This window comes from Lissotriton vulgaris, chromosome 8 (genome assembly GCF_964263255.1).
Source record: "Lissotriton vulgaris chromosome 8, aLisVul1.2, whole genome shotgun sequence".
In the NCBI taxonomy this organism is placed as follows: Eukaryota; Metazoa; Chordata; class Amphibia; order Caudata; family Salamandridae; genus Lissotriton; species Lissotriton vulgaris.
In genome coordinates, this window is record NC_141696.1 from 1144899568 (window position 1) to 1144926240 (window position 26673).

At 47.2% G+C, this 26673-nt stretch overlaps 1 protein-coding gene across 3 annotated transcripts in view; it reads left to right on the plus strand.

Annotated features, from left to right (window-relative positions):
- The window catches only part of ZC3H13 (zinc finger CCCH-type containing 13), a 519948-nt gene that overhangs the window by 116804 nt on the left and 376471 nt on the right, over window positions 1-26673 (plus strand). For all 3 annotated transcript variants that reach the window (XM_086935008.1, XM_086935009.1, XM_086935010.1), the window contains exon 6: window positions 5108-5247. In XM_086935008.1, the coding sequence (XP_086791134.1) occupies window positions 5108-5247 (140 nt within the window). The remainder of the gene's footprint in view (window positions 1-5107; window positions 5248-26673) is intronic.

Sequence of the window (26673 nt, forward strand, 5' to 3'; positions counted from 1 at the left end):
TTGTGCAAAAGAGACCAAACTTTGGCCTCAGCCAATCAGAAGTGCCTCACCACTTAGAACCTTCCTGAAGGAATCTCAGAGCCTCAGATTTTCTACCGCACGTTGTGCTAGGGAGTCTCCTTTGAGCTCTGCTCAACTTCTACTCTTCTAAAGGATAGTCTCTGCTGGGAGTAATATCTTCGTGTATTCCACTGATCCCCCATTGCAGACTGAGGATGCGTCCCTTGCAGGAACAACTGGACAATCAATGGCGGCAAGTCCACGGTTCCTTCGACGACAAAGTGGCTATCACTCCGGAGATGAAGAATGCGGCCCTATGGTGGACAGACCTAGACAACTTGTCCCAAGGCCTATCCTTCGCAAGCGACCCGTCTCCACAAGTGATAACGACGGACGCGTCGTTGGAAGGTTGGGGAGCAGTACTGCAGGACCTTCATGTCAGTGGTCATTGGTCACCCCAGGAAAAATGCCTCCACATCAACCTGTTAGAACTCAGGGCGATACGTCTGGCTCTGCAATCGTTTCTTCCTCGCCTGGAAGGTTCACAAGTGCTTATCGGGACGGACAACACCACGGCCATGCACTATGTGAACAAGGAAGGAGGGACCAGATCGCGCCCATTGTCACAAGAGGCCCAGCAGGTTTGGGAATGGGCGATCCGACACAACATGTCCCTGATGGCAGAACACTTGCCGGGCGTCCTCAACGAAAACGCCGACAAACTGAGCAGGTCATCCTCGGTCAGCCACGAATGGGAGTTGAATCAGGACGTCTTGGAACAAGTCTTCAGCCGGTGGGGAAGACCGGACATCGACCTGTTTGCCACCCCGACCAACAAAAAATGCCGGTCTTACGCAAGCAGGCTTCCCCATCCAAATTCTCTGGGAAATGCCATTTCGATACCCTGGTCGAAGACATTTGTCTACGCTTTTCCTCCCATTCCTCTGATACCACGACTAATCAGGAAATTCAAGATGGAACCGTGCAGGATGATCCTGATAGCCCCGGCTTGGCCGAGGCAGTTCTGGTTCACGGAGCTCCATCTGTTGTCGATTGCTCCTCCTTTACCTCTCCAAATTCTGCCGGACCTTCTCACGATGTCCGAAGGACAGATTTTACATCCAGACCCTCAGTCGTTACACCTGACTGCATGGCTCCTGAGCAGCGAGAATTTATGAACCTGCCATTATCTAAGGAAGTTAGGGAGGTTTTGTCCCAAGCAAGGGCCCCTTCAACTAACAAAACTTACCGCCTTAAGTGGAAAAGATTCTGTTGTTGGTGTCGACAGCAACACATTGATCCATTCACTTCCAAACCTCATCAGGTCCTCCCATACCTACTGTCCTTGGCCAAGTCTGGTCTGGCCCACTCATCACTTAAAGTCCATTTGGCTGCTTTGTCACGATTCAGAAGGACGGAATCTGGACCTTCATTATGGTCTTCAAGGATAATCAAACAATTTCTTAAAGGCCTGTTCAGGGTCTATCCACCGGTGAGACCGCCTCCTCCAACATGGCATTTGAATCTGGTCCTTTCTCAAGTCATGAAGGGCCCATTTGAACCAGTCCATCGTTCTGACATCAAATGCCTTTCGTGGAAATTGGCTCTTCTCCTCGCTCTCACGTCGGCTCGGCGTGTAGGGGAGTTGCAGGCCTTGACCGTTCAAGAACCTTTCCTTCAATTCAAGAGGAACACTGTCATCATGAGGACTAACCCTAGGTTCATGCCAAAGGTTCCCTCGGATTTCCATTTGAATGAACCGGTCATTCTGAAAACATTTTTTCCTCAGCCTTCCACACCAGCGGAGAAAGCATTGCATTCGTTGGATGTGCAGCGATGCTTGAAGTTTTACTTACAACGTACTAAGGATTTTCGAAAATCTACCCAACTGTTTGTGGCCTTCGGGGGACCGAGTAAAGGCCTTCCACTGTCCAAGCAGGGTGTTTCAAGGTGGATCACAAGCGCTATATTACATTGTCACAGGGCTGCTGGTAAACCTCTGACTGGAAAGATACGAGCGCATTCCACAAGATCTGTGGCTTCCACCACAGCACTCTTCGCAGGGGTGCAAATTAAGGACATCTTCAGGGCTGCAACCTGGAGCAGCGTCCACACTTTTACCAAGCACTACTGCTTGGAATCTCTGCAACAGGAGGATGCAGCAGTTGGACAGGCTGTCCTGAGGAACCTCTTCCACTAATGGTGAGCTTTCCTTTCTTCCCACCTTCCATTTTTTCACATTTTGTATCTAATGTCATGTTCTCTACTGCTATTATTTACAATGCAAAATGTGATTATCTTGCTAACTGCTTACTACTCTGATACAAAGCATGGGAATCTATGAAAGTTCCAATACTAGGGTAAGAAAACAAGTTACTTACCTGTAACTTTAGTTCCCCAGTATTGGTAACTTTCATAGATTCCCATGCGCCCACCCACCTCCCCGGGGAAAGCTCAGCCTACAGCACAGATGGTGTCTCAGTACACAACGGCTACGAAAATCTGAGGCTCTGAGGTTCCTTCAGGAAGGTTCTAAGTGGTGAGGCACCTCTGATTGGCTGAGGCCAAAGTTTGGTCTCTTTTGCACAAAGAGGGTGATATGCTACAAAAGGTAATGAGGCCTAGGCCTTTTTCCATTGTCTTTTGTACCTACAGCTATGGTATTTTTGTTACCGAGACTCCCATTCCGACGACGGGGAATGATACAAAGCATGGGAATCTATGAAAGTTACCAATACTGGGGAACTAAAGTTACAGGTAAGTAACTTGTTTTCTTTCTGTAATAAATAGGCAATCCAAGTCATTTTCTAGAATGAGGTCACAAATATGAAGTGCATTTTTGCACATAGATCGGGCATTTATAAGACCGCCCTTTATGACTCTGCATATCTTGTTATCAATCTCTGACTGTCTTTGATGCAGTTCTATTATTTGTTTACAATCAATGCAATTTAAGGGTCCTGCCAGTTTGTCCACATTAAGAGCCTGATGGCAGTGCATATGTTTTATATTTAGAGCAAATAGTCTATCTCTAGATATCTTACCGATGGTGCGGTGGGAGATGGTATCTAAGGTGGCCGAGAGGTCCAGCAGGACGAGGGCTGCGTTTTCGCCCTGGTCCTGGAGGCAGAAAAATTCGTGGTTGGCGGCTAGGAGTGTGGTGTCGATGCTTTGGAAGCCAGACTGGGAGATGTCCAGGACGTGGTTCACTTTGATGAGCTCTGAGAGTATTGCGTTGATGGCCTGATCGATTATCTTGGCTGGGAAGGGGAGCAGGGAGATCGGTCTAAAGATCTTGAGGTCTGTTGGGTCGGCGGATGGCTTCTTGAGCAGAGGGTTGATCTGGGCATATTTCCAGTCATCGGGTAAGGTGGCGGTCTCGATGGAGCAGTTGATGGTTCGGTGAAGCTCTGGGGTAATGGAGTGGGCTGGTCTATGGAAGATGTGGTGCAGGCAAGGGCCCAAGGGGGCTCCGGAGCGGATGCGCTTCATGGTCTTGAGTGTCGTCTGTGGTGAGCGGGGTCCAGTTAAGCAGGATCTGTTGAGTGCTGTGGTGTCGGGCATGGTGGGAGGGCCCTGTATGATGAAACTGTCCTAGATTTGCTTGAGCTTGTGGTGGAAGAAGTTGCTGAGTTTGTTGCAGAGGTATTGGGAGGGTGGGATCATTGGTGTAAACTTTTTGTTTTTAACAGTCTTTGTATGGTTTGGTTAAGTTCCGTTAGCCTTTGAAATATGTTGAGCTATGTTCTTGAGTGACCAAGTATACTATTCACATGTGGCACTTAATGAACCTGTGTTCTCTTTTGGGGTCTCAAGAGTCCTGAATGTTTGCTGCTGTCTGTGTGGACAGGAAGAGAGGAATTGAGTGGGAGTGCAACAGGTGCCCCATGTCACTAATGCAAAGTCCAGGACCTGCATTTTCTAGGTCAGTGTACAGGCCTAGGGCTCATACTCTCTCATGCACTCTCATACCAGCAAACCAGGGAATATGCTAGTGAAGTCATTTGAAGTGAATCTGAACCAACGTTTGAGAATTCTAAATGATTGTAAAAAGAGGGATCCAAATGACAAACCTTGATATGAATGACATGGGAATTGGAGTTTCATGCTGACTTCGTCTCATCCCGTGACAGGGAAATTCCAAGTACTTCATGACCTTGTAAATAAATGTATATCTTGTTAAATACACAAATTATTATTTATCCATATGTTTAACCTATCAATAAGGGTGTCATCGGTTTTGTTATTTAAAACGTTTCACTAATCTAAAAAATGTAAAACATTAGTTTATTTATGGTATATTGATGTGAATATAATTTCTTCATAATTACATAAACAATTGAAGTAGTAGTGCTATCAGTTTTACATTTTGTAGTGCTTTCTTTGTTGTGGGCTTCAACGTTATGCATTCAGTGTAAAAGGAGAGCACTGTATCTGCATCTGGTAAGGTCGGTCTCCTTTGCCCTTGCCCCCTCTCCTGTATTAAGGATTTCCGATCTATGTGGAGAAAGGATTTTGGGCTGGGTTTTTAAGATTGGAATATATAGCTCCCCGTTGTAGCTTTAGTTGTCTTGGGTCTTTTGCAACGTTTTATGATAACAGTCCTCTCCACTACCAATAGCTGCTTGGTTGAGGATGTTTATACACACTGATTAAGACACTATCAAGTTCAGCATGTGTGGGTGGTAATCTCTTCGGTGTGATTGTGCTTACCTTCATCTTTTTTGGAAGCTACTCTCTGCTCGAACCTCAGATGGAATGGGTATTGTGTGTTAAGGCAGGGGTCAATCTTAAGTTTGATAAATGTAATACACTAAGTAACTTGTTCAGTTTAGAGGCCACCTGTTTGACATTTTGTATTTTATGGATTTTCTTTGCAACTTTAAAAATAATATTGATTGTGGTTGGGCACCTTTTTTCTTTTAATGTCTGCATGGTAGGGTTTAGTTTGTTTGTGGTAGTTGAGGTTTCAGAAACCTAAATCACATCATGACAAGTTTTATAGCCCGTCTTCATAAAAAACTGAAATTCAGCTACGCCCCTTTTAGTTAATTTAATTCTCTTTCTTTAAAAATAAATTGGTGATATTTTATACTTTGAATTTAAGACTCTGACAATGGGGATATCAACTACGATTATGACCATGAATTGTCGTTGGAGCTGAAGCGTCAGAAGATCCAGAGAGAACTAATGAAGCTTGAGCAGGAGAATATGGAGAAGAGGGAGGAGATTATCATCAATAAAGAGGTTAGTGAATCAGATTAGTTGTCTGTGTTTGCTCTTCATTTGAAGAAAACATTGACCTTGCTTTAATGCCCATTGTTGATAACTGTACAAAATCTATGCACCTGCTGCCCATGTGAGGTTAATGAAGAGAGATTACCTTCCGAGTATCATCGACTCCCTGCTCTTGGAGGCAAGACTTCAAAAAAGTAGATCTCCTTTCTTTCCTGTTAGTGCTGGGATTGTTCACTATGGTTCCTATCCTTGTCAAGGAACCATCCACTTGACTACATTTTAGACCTAGTTTGGGTTCTCTCTTCCTATTTGTTAGATATTATTTTTGTAACAGTGTATTGATATTATTTTCGTAACAGTGTGTTAATCTTATTTTCCCCATAATTAAAAAGCATCTTTCTGTCAAATTAGGTCTGTTTGATTACAATTAGTCACACTTTTTTCAGTTGGTGAATGGATCAGTACATCAGTCATAGTAATTAAAGTGAAGGACATGTGCAGATGTGGCTACTCCTAGCCAAATGTTGCGCTTTTTCCAACATATTGGGTGCTTGACCTTCCCGTCTACTTCCCTTTCCTCAAGAGATCCAAAGCACTGACTTAGTTGTCCCTACATATGAGCATATATTTTATTTTGGTTTTGGCAGGTTCTTGGTTTCTTTTTGCTGGCTGCTTGTCTCAAATCTTTCACACCTTTTTCCAGCAATATTTTGGATCTCTCTCCTCCCCTTCCTGGTTAAAGTCAGCCAGATGATTGTCAACATCCAGCTCACGATCTTCCTGGAAGCCAACTCCACCCTTGACGCTTCCCAATCCGGATGCTGCAGCAACCACAGCACCGAGACCGCCCTCCTCGCCACCACAGATGACATCCACACTCTCCTCGACCAGGGCCGCACGGCAGCCCTCATCCTACTAGACCTCTCTGCAGCCTTCGACACTGTCTCCCACCGCACTCACTGCGAGACTCCACAATGCCGGCATACAGGGAACCACCCTCAACTGGATCTGCTCTTTTCTCACCTCCCAAACCCAAAGAATCAGACTCCACGCCATTCCTCCCCAAACCCACAGAGATCAACCGTGGAGTACCCCAAAGATCATCGCTCAGCCCCATGCTCTTCAACATCTACATGGCCCCCATCGTCGGACAGCATGGACTGAGCATAGTATCCTACGCCAACGACACCCTGCTCATCCTCTCCCTCACGAAAGAATCCGACACCACCAGACTCCGCTTCTAAGAAGGGATGAAAGACGTTGCATCCTGGATGAGTAGCAGCTGTCTGAAGCTCAACTCTGAGAAGACAGAAGTCCTCATCCTCCGACTCACCCCTCAGCGTGGGACAATACCTGGTGGCCCACTGCCCTCTGTAACCCCCCCACTCCCTCGGGCTATACCCGGAAGCTTCCCATTATACTCTACTCCTCATTCACCATGACCGGACAGATCAACGCCGTCTTCTCAATGTGCTTCAACACCCTATGCATCCTTTGCAAGACCTTCAAATGGAATCCCCGCCGAATCCAGAAAGACCGTCATCGACGTACTCCTAACAAGCAGACTGGACTATGGAAATGCCCTCTACGTCGAAATCAACAAATCCTTGCACCAAAAACTCAAGACCATCCAGAACAACACCGCTGCCAGACTCGTCCACAGCATACCATGACATGACCACATCACCCAGCACCTACGTGACCTCCACTGGCTCCCTGTCGAGAAGAGAGTAACCTTCAAGCTACTCACTCACGCCAACAATTCCCTTCAGAACACCGGGCCCCAGTACCTCAACAAGAGTCTCCTTCCACATACCCAAGAGAAACCTCCGCTACGCAGACCTCGCCGAAACACTGCGTATCCACAGAGGCAAAGTGGGTGGAGGAGCCTACTCCTGCATTGCAGCAAAGACCTGGAACAAGCTCCTGCTCAACATCAGACGTTCCCCCATTCTGCACACCTCAATACCTGGCTCTTCGGCTGAATCTGAGCTGCACCCCTCTCCCCCCAGCGCCTTGAGACCCTTGTGGGTGAGTAGCATGCTTCACAAATCCCTGATTGATTGATTGATTTAAATGATGCAGGTACTTCAATCCTGGCTGCCGCATTTTTACCCAAGTATGTTTTGTCATGCACTCCTCAGAGTGAGCCCGCACATTTCATTATATAATTTATTTTTGGAACCAAACTTGAGCACTCATGTCCAGCATACCTTTAATCCGGGAGTCTCCTGAGGCGGAAGCCGGGAGTGAATCTGCTCATTTTAAAAATTGTGTTGTGTGATACCTTGTACTTTTTATACCACCTCCCTGTGCACTAAAACAGCGCTCCTAGCGCTGCAACGAACGCTACCTTTCGCCATTACTGAGGGCGAGGCGCCACGGCGGACACGCCCACCTCAGCTGGCCACGCCCCCTCTTGACACTATAAAGTGCGCGCAGCTGGAAAGCGCGTCACTTTAATCCGGGAGTCTCCTGAGGCGGAAGCCGGGAGTGAATCTGCTCATTTTAAAAATTGTGTTGTGTGATACCTTGTACTTTTTATACCACCTCCCTGTGCACTAAAACAGCGCTCCTAGCGCTGCAACGAACGCTACCTTTCGCCATTACTGAGGGCGAGGCGCCACGGCGGACACGCCCACCTCAGCTGGCCACGCCCCCTCTTGACACTATAAAGTGCGCGCAGCTGGAAAGCGCGTCACTTTAATCCGGGAGTCTCCTGAGGCGGAAGCCGGGAGTGAATCTGCTCATTTTAAAAATTGTGTTGTGTGATACCTTGTACTTTTTATACCACCTCCCTGTGCACTAAAACAGCGCTCCTAGCGCTGCAACGAACGCTACCTTTCGCCATTACTGAGGGGGAGGCGCCACGGCGGACACGCCCACCTCAGCTGGCCACGCCCCCTCTTGACACTATAAAGTGCGCGCAGCTGGAAAGCGCGTCACTTTAATCCGGGAGTCTCCTGAGGCGGAAGCCGGGAGTGAATCTGCTCATTTTAAAAATTGTGTTGTGTGATACCTTGTACTTTTTATACCACCTCCCTGTGCACTAAAACAGCGCTCCTAGCGCTGCAACGAACGCTACCTTTCGCCATTACTGAGGGCGAGGCGCCACGGCGGACACGCCCACCCCAGCTGGCCACGCCCCCTCTTGACACTATAAAGTGCGCGCAGCTGGAAAGCGCGTCACTTTAATCCGGGAGTCTCCTGAGGCGGAAGCCGGGAGTGAATCTGCTCATTTTAAAAATTGTGTTGTGTGATACCTTGTACTTTTTATACCACCTCCCTGTGCACTAAAACAGCGCTCCTAGCGCTGCAACGAACGCTACCTTTCGCCATTACTGAGGGCGAGGCGCCACGGCGGACACGCCCACCTCAGCTGGCCACGCCCCCTCTTGACACTATAAAGTGCGCGCAGCTGGAAAGCGCGTCACTTTAATCCGGGAGTCTCCTGAGGCGGAAGCCGGGAGTGAATCTGCTCATTTTAAAAATTGTGTTGTGTGATACCTTGTACTTTTTATACCACCTCCCTGTGCACTAAAACAGCGCTCCTAGCGCTGCAACGAACGCTACCTTTCGCCATTACTGAGGGCGAGGCGCCACGGCGGACACGCCCACCTCAGCTGGCCACGCCCCCTCTTGACACTATAAAGTGCGCGCAGCTGGAAAGCGCGTCACTTTAATCCGGGAGTCTCCTGAGGCGGAAGCCGGGAGTGAATCTGCTCATTTTAAAAATTGTGTTGTGTGATACCTTGTACTTTTTATACCACCTCCCTGTGCACTAAAACAGCGCTCCTAGCGCTGCAACGAACGCTACCTTTCGCCATTACTGAGGGCGAGGCGCCACGGCGGACACGCCCACCTCAGCTGGCCACACCCCCATGACTCCTCTCACACGGACATAAAAAGATGTGTCTTGCTAGGAAGCGCAGCAAACGGGCGCAGCGGGCGCGCCGTCAGCGCGCCGAAGGCGCGCCAAAGGCAAGCCCGTCTGGGCCCGTCCGGGCCTGGACCGGGCCCAGGGCCAGTCCCCCTGCCTCCTCCACTAGCCCTGTCCGCACCTGCTGGACCCATGCCCAACTTCACCTACTTAATACGCGCCTTTGCTTGACCAGCTCTCGCTGCATCCCAAACCACCTGGAGACCGCTCATTACCATTGCTCGCAATGCAACTTCACTCTTCCGCCCTGCCAACCTTGTCTCTCCCCATGTCCCCCACTACAGCTATCCTCCTCTAATCAGCGCACCCTGAAAGCAGGTTTGATTAATTGCCGTTCTCTTCCCCGGCATGCCAATGACATCTGGATGTCCATCACGTCTGATGAATGGGATATTCTCTTTCTCACCGAGTCTTGGATCACAGACTCCTCCTCTCCGGATATCTATCTGGCTATCCCCCCAGGTTATGATATAAAATGCTTGAACCGGGCTGGTGGTAAGTCTGGAGGCGGTCTAGCCGTCATTTTTAAATCCCTTTTCCAGCTGACTTTTACCAAACTCGCTAACATTGGTACAATTGAAGCCATGTACTTCTCCATTTCCGACTCCGCGGCAGTTATCCTGGCTGGCACACTAGTCTATAATCCCCCCCCCGCCACCTCCCCCTCCCTCACTGCCCTCGTCCACCAACTGGCTGACTTATCTCTTAAACACCAATACTTCATTGTCCTGGGCGATTTTAACCTCCACATAGACAACCCGCTCTGTGTGAAGGCAACCAACCTGTTGGAAACTATGGATAGCCTCAATCTCAAGCAATTAGTTGTAGGTCCCACGCATGTGGCTGGCCACACTCTGGACCTCATATTCGCCAATTTTCCACTTATCACTGTCCTCCCGCCCCTCCCTCTTACCTGGACTGATCATTACCTCATTCCATTCTCTCTCACCCTGGGACGAAAATCTGCCCCTATGGCCCCAAGGAAGGAGCTGGGAAGAAAGTGGCACAAGGTTACATGCGCCACCTTGGACCCGTTATTCCATTTTCAGTCGGAGTACCTCTCCTCGGACATTGATGAAAATGTCTCTAGGTTGAATACTACCCTCGTTGAAGCGATTGATTCGATCGCCCCCCAGAAAATCATCACCTCCACTAGGTCGCGACCCTCTGCTCCCTGGTTTTCCACCTCCCTCCGGGAGGAGAAAAGCAGATGCAAGGCTCTCGAACGCAAGTGGAGACTTAACTACGACCCCGAAGCCAAACTTCTATATAGATCGGCCCTAAAAAAATTCCTTAAACAAAAAAAAAGCGCGATGAAAGACCACTTTGCCTCTCAAATTAATAAAGCTAAAAATTCATCTAAAACGCTCTTTAGCATTGTTTAAGACTTTATTAACCCTCCGGCCAGGGCTCCCCAGAACACAGCGAGTCAGGCTCTTTGCGAGGGACTCTCAGACTACTTTCTCGAAAAGATCAACAAACTCTGTGTCTCCTTCCCTACAGGGCCTGTCACCTTGCCTTTTCCCACTAGTCCCCCAGAGTCACCGTCCTTTCTTTCATTTAACAAACTTAACCAGGACGAGGCTATCAGACTACTTATCCACTGCAAATCCGGTGCCCCCTCTGATCCTGTCCCCGCAAAAATCATGGGAGAACTGGCGCCTTCACTCGCCTGCCCCTTCCTCTCCATCTGGAATGCCTCCCTTCACCATGGCTTCTTCCCTACCACCTGGAAGGAGGCCTTGGTGATCCCTATTCTAAAAAAAGCAGACGCAGATCCCACTGTTTTTGCTAATTATCGTCCCATTTCCCTTCTTCCTAAACCCGCCAAAGTTCTGGAAAAAGCCGTGCAGCTACAACTCACGGAATACTTAGAAAACCATTCTCTGCTGCATGGATCACAATCCGGATTCAGAGCCGGATTCAGCACTGAGACGGCCCTGCTGGAAGTATCCGAAACAATTCGAGAATGCGTGGACAGGGGCGAGGAGGCCATGCTGGTTCTCCTCGACCTGTCCGCAGCATTCGATACGGTCTCTCACCCCATCCTCCTTGACCGACTCAAGCAGATAGGCATTGGTGGCACTGCCTTCAGCTGGATCGAGTCCTTCCTCTCATCCAGAAGTCAAAGGGTACTGTTGCGTCCCTTCAAGTCTGAGAAAAAACCTCTGTCATGTGGGGTGCCGCAAGGCTCCGCCCTCAGCCCCCTGTTCTTCAACGTCTATCTTGCCCCCTTGGCCGACGTTGTGGAGTCCTACGGAGTCAGGGTGGTCTCTTACGCTGACGACACACAGTTGGTGTTCTCCTTCAGGGACCACTCGGACTCCGCATTCATCAATTTTCGCCAATGCCTTAACAACATCAGTGTCTGGATGACCGCGAACCACCTCCGATTGAATGCAGATAAAACGGAGGTTCTGTTTTTTAATCAGAAAACCTCCATCCCCTCCTCTTGGTGGTGGCCCACGGCGCTTGATCCCGCCCCGTCCCCCGTTCACTCGGCGCGGAATCTAGGTTTCCAATTTGACGACTCCCTGTCATGCAAAACCCAGGTTAATAAAGTCACCTCCGCCTGCTTTATGAAACTGCGCATGATCAGAAAAATCCTTCCCTATCTCCCCCTGGATTCCCGCCGTACAGTCACCCAAGCCCTCATCACGTCCCACTTGGACTATGCCAATAGCCTCTATGCTGGTGCCCCCCAGTACCTGATAGGCCGGCTGCAGATTGTCCAGAATGCTGCAGCCAGACTGATCGGTAATATCCCGTACCGTCAATCTGTTTCTGCTTATCGGAGGGAACTCCACTGGCTTCCAGTAGCTAGCCGCATTCAGTTTAAGGTCCTCACCCTCACCTATCGAGCCGTCAACGACTGCGGACCTACTTATCTGAAAAAACGGGTTTCGATATCCCGCTCCACCAGATCCCTGAGATCTAATGACCTCCGCCTCCTGATCTCGCCCCGTTTTAGATTATCTAGAACTGGTGGCAGAGGGTTCAGTGTCATTGCTGCCAAATTGTGGAACTCCCTTCCAATTGAGCTGAGATTCTGTCCCTCTGAATCCATCTTCCGAGCCAAACTTAAAACCTGGCTCTTTTCCGGACTTTAGTCTCTCCACTGCTCCTCCTGCTTCACTCCCCCTTTCCCTTGGTAAACTCTGGATTTTAGCGCCGGGACACCCCTTCGGGGGTAGCTGCGCGCTCTACAAACTACATAAAATAAAAATAAATAAAATAAATACCTTGATAACGTGCCAAGCAATGCGTTTTTATTACATGTGCATGCTAAAAAAAAGCTTGATTCTTAGCAGGCTAATAAGAATTGTGTTGCAGTGGGTGAACTTTTGGTTCTATTGTCAAAGATTTACTGAAATCCGTTAATGTTGGAAACCAAGGCTCACAACTCTGCTTGAGTACATTCTAAAGGAAAAAAGGCCAGCCTTTGGTCAAGGCATCTTTCTCCTTGAATAGCTACAAAGCATGTTTTAAAAAAATGTGAGTATACATTCATGGAAGACTCTAGCATCTCAGTCAAAGTGATCTATGTTAGAATGTAGAATGAAACCTTCCATGATTTGAGAACAGGATCCTGTTTCTACAGGGCTTGTCAGAAGGTTAGGACCACTTCCAGTGTAGTTTGGCAGGAATCTCACCCTCTCCACTCAATCCACATTAGCCTAACCTCGGACCTCATTCACAAAAATAATTGAAAATCTGCTCGCCATTGTTTCTGACGAGTAATTGCACATATTTTTTAGGATTAAGGTTTTCCAGGATATCGCTGGAAACCTGCAACAGCCTCGGTTTCAAGGCTTATTTTTGACAACATTTGTGCATGTATTTTACACATGGAAAGGTATACGTGGTACTCTGGGAAAATATTTTTGCGACCTTGAGGAACATCTTCCTCCAAATCTCCAACCAGTTGTTGGTGTTTAACTCCAACCCTAGAAATAAGTAGACCTCTCTCTCTTTTATAAGACTCACCAAGGTCAGAGAACAATTTGTGTATATCCAAATGTATACATTTGCATGTTTTCACAGACCCTTAGGGCATTCCAATTCCCTGCTTGTAGATTTACACATGCAAAAATCAATTACAAGTGGAGAAAACACTTTTATGATTTAGAAAATGGGTTCTGGTCTTGAAGGCTCCCTAACTACCGAAAAGAGCGTTCAAACTCTGCCACAGGTCCCAGCAATGCTTTTGTCTGTCAGTACTTGATTGAAGACTGGGTATGTGTACCTTATTCATCCAGATTTTAGAAATATAAATCACTGTGAGTGGGGTCTGGAGTGTTTTTTGTCTACCTACTACTTACAGCCTTTTTCTTAGAATGTCCTGTAGTTACCATTGTATTTTGGCACTCTTCACTGTTGATTTATATTGATCTTTTTAGTACTGCGTTCTGTGATTTACATCCCGACCCTAATTTGTTGAATGCATTTTTACTACAATATGTGTCTTCATCGTGGTGAATCTTGGTTTATTTATTTATTTTTATTGGGCAAGATTTGAAAAGTGCAAACCTAGTCTATAAGGTAAGTGAAGAACTGCTTGTTGCTTCAGGATACACAGCAACATTAGAGAATACAGACATATGCTGGGAACAATGTTTGCAGAATACAGAAAGTTTTTTTTAGACCCTGGCAGTTGGCCTGCTGGGTCAGTAGAGGCCTTTGCCTCTGGTACCGGGCAAAGGATTGACTGAAATATTTTAGTTATACCTGTCTGCCAGATAATATTATGGGTACAGTGCTTCCACTAGTCAGGTAGATGCAGGGTAGGGTATAACTCAATACCAAACTGTTGCCATTTGTACAGCTCTCTTGGCATTTTGTGTTTACTTTTTCAAGCAAACTGCTAAAACAGGAGCGTGAGTGTTTAAACCTAAAAATAAATGTGTTCCTGACATGCAGAATGTTTTCTTTGCATGGTTTGCCTGCCATGGTCATGTCGTATGCAGGCATGGAAATATCAACTGTGGTAGCCATGCTCTAAAGGGCACAAAATAAACATAACTTGGCTTCTCTGTTGTGTTAAAGTACCATGAGAAGCCAGTTTAATCTCTGACATCAGAACTCATCTGACCAGTTAATGAGGGGTGGGGGGACCGTGTGTTTAGCTGATTAATGGGGTAATCCTTCACCAAACTCTTTATTAGGCCCTAACGCTAAATTCTGAGCAAATTTTAATAAATTACTTGTGTGTTTTTTAAATTGCACCACCTCTCCTGGGCACCCTCCCCCCCCTCCTCACCGATCTCAGTAGTCCTGTGCAGCCGATCTGAACGCTGCCTCGGGGTGGAGATGTTACTACCGCCTTTGCGACGAGAGACCGCAGGCCACGCCTACAAACGTGAGGCCACGCCCCCTACTTCACATAAAAATGTGCTTTCCCAGGACGCGCAGCAGACACGCGCAGCGGGCGTGCCGCCAGCGCGCCGAAGGCGTGCCAAAGGTAAGCCCGTCTGCGCCCGTCCGCGGCCGACAGGGGCCAGTGGCCACCCCCCCTGGTTCCACCACTAGGATTCAATATAGCATTGATGCACTTTTTAAACTAAAACCCCCAAGGAAGCCTGCTGTCATTTTCGCCACCATCCCCTGGCCCTCCCCATTTCCTGCCCTCATTGTAAAACTACTCTTAAACAGCACCAGCATATCCCGGGACAGCAAAGCTTCACCATACTGCTCCTAAACTGCAGATCTCTGCCGAAACATAGCGCAGAAATCTTTCTGCTAATTGACGAACATAACCCTGACGCTGTCCTACTAACCGAGACATGGTTAACACCTGACTGCGATCCAGATGTAGTCCAAGCACTTCCCCCTGGCTATCAGATCATTCGCAAAGATCGCACCCAACGACAAGGAGGAGGCATTGCAGTTATATACAAATCTGGATATCAGTGTCACTGCTCGCCAGATTCGATTCCAGACTGTGAAAGTTTGTCCTTCTGTCTTAAATTCACCCCTAATGACAGCCTAACAGGGATACTCCTATATCGCCCTCCAGGACCTCTGAACAACTTTCACAGGTCATTACCCTCGCAAGCGGCGGCTCGTGCCATGTCCGCCTCCAATTTTACCATACTTGGCGACTTAAACATGCACTTTGACGACCGCTCTGATAACACTGCCAATGAACTAGTCTCCAGCCTAGCTGCCATCCAACTGGAGCATCTAATTAAAACTCCTACCCACAACAAAGGCCACTTACTTGACCCTGTCTTTAGTAACTGTCCCAACCTTTCGGTTGGCTCCATTACGCACCTCCCGTGGTCAGACCATTTTCTCATCCCCCTCACTTGGTTCACTCACAAAGTCACTCCTAACACTCCTTCCCCACGAATAAGGAGGAACTGGTCAAAACTCCCTCTAGAACAGTGGGATATACAACTAACTGCTACGAAACCCTCGCTCACCCAGGACCCTCTACTTGATAGTGGAATCTTTAATAAATGGATCGAGGATTCCCTCGACACCGTTCTTCCCACTAGGAAAACAGTATTAAAAAGAGAGCAAGTAACGGCCCCTTGGTACTCGGAAGAACTCAGGGAATTAAAACGTCAGTGTAGAAGGTTGGAAAGGAAATGGCGCCTTGAATACACTACCACTGACAAATCCAAATACAAGGAAGCCATAAAGGCATATAAACTTGGGATCACTATGGCCCAATCTACTTATTATAGAGGAAAAATCCTCTCTGCCAGATCTAAACCCAGAGAAATTTATCAAATCGTCAAAACCCTCTCCAAAATTTTCCCCACTGCAGTTTCAGCGAATAACCCTATCAGCCGCTGCAATGATTTAGCTGATTTTTTTCATCAAAAAATCAACAATATATATTCTTACTTCACCACTTCCGTCCACGAGTCAAATTTCAACGAACCTCAGCTCGCAACAGATACAATACTCTCATGTCAAGTAACCATGAACAAATTCCCACCATTAGACCTGGAATCACTTCAAACCTTTGCACAACAGATAACATCTGGCTCTCCCTCTGACCCAGCACCACCCCTTACGATGACCATGGCCAGCCAAATCATTTTTCCCACCCTCCTAGAGCTACTGAACTGTTCCTTAGAAAAGGGAGTCGTACCTCCCATATGGAAACAGGCGATGGTGAGAGCGCTTTTAAAACCCCCCAATCTTAACGTGAATGACTCCAACAACTATCGTCCAATTTCTTTGTTACCATGGGCAAGTAAGATACTGGAGAAACATGTTAATCTCCACCTAACAAAACATCTTGACGAAAACCTCGTACTGGATGTCACCCAAACAGGTTTTCGCCCAAAACATGGCACGGAAACAGCTCATCTAGCCGTGGTGGAAGAATATAGAAAGATCTTAGATCGAGGGGGGTCAGTGGCAGTGGTCCTCCTCGATCTCAGCGCCGCGTTTGACACGGTGTGCCACAAAACCCTGTTGCAACAAATGCTTGATCTTGGAGTCTCTGGAGATGCTGTGGCCTGGCTAAGATCCTTCTTGAGTGGAAGGCCCTTTCAGGTATTCGATGGTGACATCCGCTCTACCAGCAAACCTTTGAACTGCGGGGTGCCCCAGGGCTCTTCCCCAAGCCCCACGCTGTTCAATGTGTACATGAGACCGCTGGCTGGGATCGTTCGTCAATATGGTATTAAGATCATATCATATGCGGACGATACCCAGCTCGTGGTCTCTCTGGCACAAAAGAACAGCGGGCTCCCGCAGGTCAACATGGCCTCCTGCATGCAAGAGATAAAAAGCTGGATGACGGCATCTTCTCTGAAGCTGAACGGGGATAAAACCGAGATCCTGCTTGTCGGTCCCCCTTCCCCCACCACCATCCCCCAGCTATGGCCCTCCAGCCTGGGCTTGCCACCATCCCCGAAGGAGAACATCAAGAGTTTAGGAGTCTGGCTCGATAAATCCCTGACTCTTAATACTCAGGCAACTAAGACATCAGCAATCTGCTTCGGGTTAATCCGGATGCTAAAAAAAATTCTTCCTATCCTCCCCTTCGAAGCCAAACAAATTGTCATTCAAGGCCTTATTCAATCTCTGCTTGATTTTAACAATGCCCTCTATTTGGGAGCACCAGAATACGTACTAGAACAGCTTCAACGCACTCAGAACTGTGCAGCCCGGACCCTACTCCAGATACCCCGTAGAGAATCAGTTAAGGCAGGGATTCGATCTCTCCACTGGCTCCCGGTCAGGGAGAAAATAAAATTCAAAGCCCTCTGTGTCTCCTACCAAGCTTTCTACAGAGTTGGCCCACAGATCAACCACTCCCTTCTCACCCCATACTGCCCCGGTAAACAACTTCCTTCATCAAATGCCTGCCTGGCCGCAGTTCCCCGAATCAAGAGATCCAGGGCTGGAGGCAGGTCCTTTGAACTCAACGCCGCCAAACTTTGGAACTCCCTCCCCCTTTCCCTAAGATCTAACCAGATCCTTTCTTCCTTCTGCAAAGAATTAAAAACGTTCCTTTTTAAAAACTAGCCACCTCTCTCCCCCTCAGAGTACTACACCCTCTACTCAGCGCTTGGACGCCCTCGGGCAGCAGTTGCGCTATATAAATCCCCTTTTCATTTCATTAAGTGGTTAAACATGGAGGTGATTAGAAGTAAAGCAACATAGTAGTGTGAGGTGGGGGCAGGGAAGACTTACAGTCTGGGATGGAAAGATTATTGTGAAGAATTAGGTAGTGAGATGTTTTCTGAATTGCACCATTGAATCAGAAATTGCACTATTGGAGGAGCTTTTGAACATGCAATTAATATTGTCCTCACTCTTAGAAAGCAAATACTTGAAGTTTCTAGATCCTGCAGTTTTGGTCTTTGACAATAGGAAGCAATAGTTGTAGACAAGAGTCAGTCTGCCTCCTGAGAATAATCTGAATGTCCCAAAGATGTATCAACCGCAGCACCAATCCACAATTTCATAATACTCTGGAGGTTTCTGTCAGGGGTCACTAAACTTACACTTTGACACTCTGTCTCACTCCCAGACAGGGATGCTGACCCAGGAGATTTAAGAAGAAAAGAGGGAAGACTGGTAGACCCTTCCTCTTTCTTATGGACAAAACTGTAAGAGGAAACTTAAGATTACTACTTCTTACTAGAAACTTTACCTACCTTTTCCCCATTGTTAACACAAAACAGTAGCTATGTATGCTGTTAAGCATCATTCAAAATGCAGAGCGTAAATATCTCCCTGCTTCCCCCATTCTCCATATATACTTTCACAGGTTTCCTCATTGCAACTGCTCATAAGAGAGTAGTAATCTCGCCTCTAAGCAGGCCTGCTAACAGATAGTAAGAGAAAGTTATTGGGGGGTGGCGCGCAGGCAGGGCAGAGGGATGTAAAGTCGAAAATCGATTGAGACCACAGCACCAACTCTTTAGCATATTGGCAACTCCCCAAAACTACTCAATAAGATGCAGGCATTAACAATAAGGGGTCGACAAAGGTCTCATGTGTTTGCCAGGGAACACAACAAACTGACTACCGTCAAAAGGGAATAATTAACTTTTAACAAATGTTTAAATGTCCACGTTGATGTAATTGATACATGTTGTGAGTTGCTCACTACAGGGAACTCATGATTTCATTTACTAGCCTTGGGCCTCATGAGCAATATGTTTTTTCAGTGGAGAGCACCTTTTTGTCTGAACAGTGGCGAATGCTAAAAAAAAAACTCCTACGGCATGGGTGGCACTTAAGTAGTGTTAAAGTTTATACACAGGGTATCACCTCTAGACAGGCAAGAAGGCTGGCACTCACTCTTACACCATTTATCAGGCTACATACATAGATTTTGACAACATCTATCTACTGTATGGCAGACGCAAGTGGGTGAGGGCATGCCTTCTGTGACTAAGAGTTGCCACCCTGAAAGTGACTCTTCCTCTGTCATTTTTTACACACACATTCAGTACTATGTAGCTATACTAGGGTGATAGGAAAGCATAGTGGACTCTACAATTATGAAAAGCTGTCTGCAACTGCTCGTTCTTCGCCTGCACCACACCATAGCCTTCATTGTGAGTTCAGGGTTAAATTCCGATCCCTGTTCAAACATGTATTTGCATATGGATCGGAATTAAAAGTTGTGTGATCCGTCTCACACCCTCTATTTTTCTTGATCAGTTCTGGCAGGTCACACCTGCTGAAACCGGGAAGGCCCAGAAAAATTGCAAACCATGGGGAATCTGGTGTGTTAAAAACTGAATGTGCAGTTTATACCTCGTTTTCCTGCTCAAAACTCAGAATAGGAGGTTTTTACCACACATGTTAAATACCTCACACTGAGGTAGGGGTATTTACCTTGTGTGGTAAATACGCCACCCTAGTCCAACAAATGTATGAGGTACAAGCGCATTAACTTTAAAGTAGGACCCCACTTGTGTATATATATCTTGGTGAATTCTGGAAAGTTTTTTTTTTTTTTTTTTTTTAACTAAATGTTATTACATTTTGAAATCATCTAAATAGTCTGCAATTACGTCTGCACAGCACCTTCACAATAAAATTGCCCACTTGATAAATCACATCTCCAAACCATAATCCGTTTGCACACAGCCGCGTGCAGTATAGATGGACTTTTTCAATTGGGTGCAACAGTCCACTCTTCCCCTCCATTCCACTAGTGAAGGGATGTTTGTGGCGTTCGATCTTCAAGGGATGTCCCGCTTAGTGACTAATGTGAGAATACCCGCAAGTGTTAGATCAGCCCAGATGCCGCAAATATCGTTGCCTATGTGTGAGAAAGTGTCCTCTTTTTTGCATGGTATGCCCACACTTTTTGCTGAATTGCTGGTGTTCTTTGACTGAGTGTACCCGTGGATTCCTGCTAATCGGGTTCCCAGGGCCTATGTTCCTTCCCTAAAACAGCATTGAAGCCTAAAACCCAATTGGCATCTTTGGCCACATGTCAGCCCCTGGTAAATGGTACCACAGGCACCCAGGGCACTGTGACCATAGAATGCCTCTAAGGGCTGCAGTACTTATTGTGCCACCCTTAGAGGGCCTGTACCCTGACACTCACCCTTCCTTTGCAGGCTTGCGTGTCTTGGTGCAGAACAAAGTGAAGTCGACATGACACACATCGCTGTGTGCCATGCCCACAAACCACTGCCCTGGCATAAATCATGGTGAGAGAAATGGGCAACCCAAACTACCCTTGAGGGCTCGGGCAAAGTAAGAGGGATGGGTAAATGTGCCTTCAAGGGATTTATTCAATTGAATTATTAGTTTATTTTAAGCTAACATTTGGCAGCAAGATGGAAGATATGCTTGTTAATTGATTTCTTTCAACTCGTCAATTCTTTTAGGCAATTTCTTGTAAACTGGTACAACTCTGTTCAAGAGCGAATAATCATATGGAGTAAATCTCCATGAGGTGTATATATGAAAGTATTACATTTAATATTAGAATTTTTCAGGGTACTTGTATACAATACATACAATGAAACAAGAAGGTAATTATTATGCACTTGAAAACCTTCACTGTAACAATTGCAACACTTTTTCTTAAAATAAACCAGAAATCAATGTAAAAGAAAAAAGTGTATAAGTCGACGTTTGGGTCTCTAGTTATGCATTAGTGAGACCATCTTCAGAACTGTATAGTATTGAGGTTGTAGACCCCTAGAGACAATCAGACCAACTTGAAGAATTTGAGTCAATCTGACCCAAATTTTTGCAACGGTCTGGGGCTAGTGGGTGTTGATAAGGCGCCTCATGTACCTCTCTACTCCAGTGCGCTCAAGAACAGCCACGAGAAAAGACCAGTCCACTGAGTCAAATGTCTTTTCGAAATCTATTAGGAGTAGATCAGCTTGGGAATGAGAGGCATCCAGCCTGGAGAGTGCCATTTGGACTCTCATAATACAATGCCTCGTACTGAGGAATGCTGGAAAAATTTGAAGTTACATACCTGTAACAGTAGTTTATCACTTTGGCCTAGTCAAGCTTAACATGGCACCCTCCTGTGTGAAGAATAGCTTTATCTTACTGAAGGAAGCGGGCTCTCTTTAGTTTTTGCAGAATGATGTACGCTGTGCAGAGTCCAGGTATCCCTTATTAGTGTACAGGGGCTTTCTTTAAAAATCCCACATGCTGTATTTGTGGTAGGGTGGTGGAGCAGTGTAGGCTTATCAAAGGGTAGTGTTAGCCACCTGTTACAAGCACAATCAATAAATTTGACACACACTCAATTAGGAAGTCCTACACCAATGTAGAAAAATCACATTAGATTTTCATATTCATTTAGACACAAAGATCTACAAGATTAGTTAAGAACTTTTTGAGTTAGCGATTTTCAAAAAGTACAGCTGTCAGATTTGTTGCATGGGCCTCAAACACAGTACTGTTTTCCTATGGGAGAAACATACAATGCATAGGGGTACTTGTGATGGATATGTAGGGTTGTTCTGAACTGAAGTTAAGTAGGGGCCATGGTCCTTATAATCACCAGCAGTTTTAGTTTGCCTACCCTGGTGTTTCTGGGTGCAGAGGGGCTGGTCTCAAGGGTAGCCTCAAACACTACGGAGAAAACCTGTAAAAGAAGAATGCTGAAAGTGGGGACTTGGGGACAAGTCTGTCGGAACGCAAAGTGGGGCTCTGTTCTTGAAAGTCTCTGGGGCATGGATGCACCATTGGTACGCTCGGACTTGGGCTGTGGGGCTCTGGTTCAGAGATTTTTTTTGTCCCGACGGGACGCTTGCACTTTAAACGTCGACTTGGAGAGGGGGACAAAACAGGACAGCAGGGCCCTTCTCGAGGATGGCCTCTCTGGTGCTGACGTCCGACGACTTTAGATCAGTCTTGGCGGTGTTGGTGTACGAGCTGGACACTGAACAAGGCTTGGCTGCTGCAAGGGGTCTGGTACCCCCAGGTATTGGTGCAGGGTGGGCTCCTGGGGGCTCTGGCGTCTCCAGACTTGGTGGGCAGATGGATTTATCCTTCTGAAGCACAGTGATCTCCTCCTGGGTCACCTGCTTAATGAACTGAACGTTACAGTCGGTGGCTGCAGGGAAGTGGCTCCTCCACTTCAAGGGAGATGCTGGCAGGCTATTGAACTGTTAGCAACCCACCAAGGCTTTTAGAGGATGCACAACTGCAGGATAAGTCTGGTCTATGCAATTGTCAAAAGAGGAGCAGGCAGCGGTTGCTTGCCACATCGACAGCTGGTCCACAGTTCTTGCATTCTTCGGCTCTTCTTTGTCCTTCAGTCAGGTGAATTTGAGTTCCCTGTTAGGGGGCCACCTAAATACTGAATCTATGTGCATAAACGTGAGTCCAGGTTAGTAGCAAATAGGCTGCTTACCCTTGAGATCACTATACCCCCTATATGGCGACTTCTTTTGGAGAGTGGACATGACCCTGTCCCAGAGTTCCCAATTCCACCAGCAACAAAAAATGGTCGAACCATTCTCTTAGTGAAGCACATCAAACAGTCCACCTTAGGGATGTGACTGGCCTGGTGGTGATACACACCTACTTGCATAGCTAATTTACAACCGGTCCTGGTTCCAAATAGGCCTCAGGGCAGGGGGTGGCATCTCCCATGTCTGTGCAAAGCCGGGGCCGCATATCAAACGCAGTGGGTGCTTTGAAGCCCCTGGCCTTGGTATGCAGATTTACCTAAAAATTGCCTTCGACATCAGAGGGGCATATTTCCTCATGCAGATATGCTCACATTTCCTCAGGCAGATATGCCAACCCATGTTGTATAGTGCACCCTGTCTTAGGGCTGTAAGGCCTGCTGTAGGGGTGGCTTACCTATACTGCTTGCAGTGTCTGCATGCACGGCACACAATGATGTGTGGCATGTCTTGTTTTCCCTAGCCGTCCTGAGGAAGGAGGTGTGAACACCTTCCTCCAGAGTGGGCATTGTTTCTGACCACCGTGAGTGAGCTCGTACCTCTATGGTGTCGGAAACTAGTCTGTTGTATCAGGCTGGTCGATGCCAGTCAGCCAGCACACTAGAGGACTAGTAGATTTTCAGGGAGCACCTCTAAGGTGCCTTCTGGGTGCATGCCATAATAAATCTTGTATTGGCAACAGTACAGATTTAGTTAGACGAGGTGTTTGATATCATATGTGTGTGGGTCCAAACTGGGGTGGCATAGTGAGCAAAAGAACGATGGATTAAACCCAGAGCACTTGACTGGGGGTGAGTGATTGCCACATCTTGTTGTGTTTGCTCTGTTCTCCCTGAGTGGTCAAGGATATGCCCAGTTGTAAGTCCCTAGTTCGCTATGCCACTGAAATTAAGCTAGCCTAACCGGTCCCAAGATGCTTGTCTTCAGTCTAGGGAGGATCTGGCCTGGCAGATCGGGCTGGACTGTTCCAATGAGGAACAGGGTCAAGACTGATTTGCATATGGCTGGGTTCAAACTGGGGTGGCATAGTGAGCAAAAGCCCAATGGATTAAACCCATATCTCTTGACTGGGGGTGAGTGGTTGAAAAGTTTTATCACTCCGTCCATAATCTAGTTGTGTTTGCTATATTTGATACCAAACACCATAGGTTTCAGTAGAGCCATCATCCAGCAGGGAAACCGGTAATGACCAGTTTCCATATAGATACTTAAGATGGCTTCCATTTTCACTTGTACCATCTAGAAAGTGAACTAGTCAGCACAGATTATTTGCTCATGAAGATATGCTCTCAAATGTATTATACTGTTTTAGGGCTAACAAGGCCTGCTTTATGGGGAGATTTACATATATTGCGTGCAGTGAATTTGGCATGGTATACAGTGAGTGTGCCAGGTCGTATTTTCACTCATGGTTTGCACCATGACATGCAGTTTGCAATGTCAGGCTGCAGGCAGTTTGTTTGGGAACTCTTATGGTGGCATAATAAATGCTTCAGCCCTTAGCGACCCTCTTTGGTACCCATGCCCTAGATACCAGGGGAACCAGGTACTAGGGACTTACAGCGATGCCAAAGTGTGTGCCAATTGTGTTACAATGGGACCATTTTAACTTGTTTTAGGGAAGGAGCACTCGCACTGGGCCCTGGTTAGCAGGAACCCAGTGCACATCAGTCATAAAACATCAGTACGAGTGGCAAAAAAGTGGAGGTGACCATGACAAAATGGGGCACTTTCCTGCACTCACATTATTGGTACCTGTAATACAATGTGTGAGCTGGAAAAAAAAACCTGAAGATGTGTATGTCGTGAGTTTTATGTGGACGTCTACATACTGAATCCATCTTTTCTTGAATCCCAAGAATTCAAGTGAACAAGATGGTTCTCTGTAGGAAAGTGCCCCTTTTTGCCTGGTATCTGATGCAATACTGACAGGAGTTCATTGGGTTACTGCCATCCAGGACACCAGTACCAGGTTTCTTTCCATAAATTAACAATTATTACCTCTGTTGGCACTACATTTGACACTTTCTGTAAGGCCCTAGTAAATGATCCCCATGGTAAATGGGGCAATGAAGCTCAAAGAGGGTCTCTAAGGGCCTCAGCATGTATTTTGCCACCATAAGAGACCCCTCCGCACCTACATGCAAACTGCTGTTGCAGGCTGCGTGCCTTGATGCAGAGAAAAGTGAAAAAGCGAAATGGCACACATCCCTGTGTGCTATGCCTCCAGACACTGCATGTAGTATAGGTAAGCCACCCTTGCAGGCCTAAGGCAGGGTGCACTATACTACATGTGTGGGTATATCTGCATGAGCAAATATGCCCCTCTGATGTCGAAGTCAATTTTTAGGTTTCGCCTGGGGCACGGAGCTTTAGCTCCGCCCCCAGGAGAAATCTTTAGTTTTGCAGTATGGGGGACTTGAATCTGCCCCTTCTTCCATTGGCTAGCTCCATAAATGGAGGCTAGCCATTGGAAGATGGATCTGTCCGTCAAGGCCGGACCAGATTCTTGGGCGTTCCTGCATTTTTTTCCCTCTCCACCCACTTCTGTTCGTCATCACGGTGGTGGGTGTGTGTTATTTTTTTTTTCGAGTCGGCCTGTTTTGTTCCTTTTAAAAGTGTCTGTTGTTGGAGTTGGCTGCAAGATTCGAGTTCCCACGAGGCAATCAGGTAAGGAGCATTTTGTTTATAAATGTGTTTTCACTTTGTAAGTTTATGCATTTTGTCCGATGCCCGTTCCCGGCCCTCCCCCCTCCCGCTGTCCATGCGCCGTTCCCGCCCCCCCCCCCCCCTCCAGCTGTCCGTGCGCCGTTCCCGGCCCCCCTCCTGCTGTCCATGCGCCGTTACCACTCCCCCGGTCCTGTTCCGGTTCCCGCCCACCTCCCGCTGTCCGTGTGTCATATTTTACCCTGGATCTTGTTTTGCAAGGAATGCGTGCGTACTTGCACCAGTGAACTAAGAAACTGGTGCCTTAATTGGTAGCTTGCCCTCATGCGTTTCAAGCCTCGTTTTAGTTTGCAGTCGGCTTTTCAGCACAAGAAACAATATGTGTAAACTGGCGCAGTTAACCCCGATATGTTAGGTGGACTGCTAACTAACTTTGCATTAGCAGCACCCAAGTAAGTTAATCTGTGAAGAACCGCATGCCAAAACGGTCTTGCAATGAATATCGAGGCTTGGAACGCAAACCGAAGCCGGCAGAATAGTAATCGCAATGTACTGCAGACGAAGCCTGTAACAGGAGGTGAAGTGGTGGAAGCATGGTTTACGAATGCCAGAGTGACAGCTATGCGAAGGAGGTAATTAGGGCTCAAAGGGGTTTAGTAGGATGAGTGGTTGAGTTTGAGCAGGATATGGGTAATTAAGGGGAAGGAGAGAGGCTATCAGTGAAGACATTCTGATGGAGGGACGTTGGAGACACAGGGAGAGGTGACACATTGGGGGTGGGTGGAGGATTTTACAGGTTAGGAGCATGAACGAGGGGTCCAGGAAAAAGAGGACCCAGGTTTCCGCAGGCCCGTGGCTTGGGGGAGGGGGGGGGGGGAAGAGAGAGAGAGGAGGGAGAGACAGCCGCAAACAACAACAAAAAAAAGCCCTGAGATTTTTTTTATCTTCCCAATCTGCACTACACAAAAAAGGAGAAAAAAAGCCCAAAGAGGAGTAATGTACTTGGTGAGACTGCAAGGACAACCTGTGCTGCTTTTTGGTTTGATTTCGTTTTTACGTTCTGGGATTTTTTGAGGGTGCTGTTTTCTGCCGTTGCCTCAGTTTTTTCTCCCTCGTTCTCTGTTGTGTGTTTAATGGGAGCTAGAGGGGGAGGGAGCGAGCCAGGGAGGGGAGCCACTGGGCCAGGCATACCGGACTAGGAAAGGCTAGGGATTCTAAAGGCCTGAACACTGGGTTATTGTGGTTGGGAGAGGTTACAGGGAGGAGAGGAGGGTGGATTGGTTCAAGATTCAATTTTTGTGCTAGTTTTTTAAAAACGGGATGCACACGAGTCAGTTGGGACACTGCGGCTTCCCTTTTCTCCCTCTGCATGGGGGGTAGAGCGAAATAAAAAGGAAATGGTTTTGCCATTCTGGAGTTTGTAGATAGCAGCTGAAGGGCACCTAA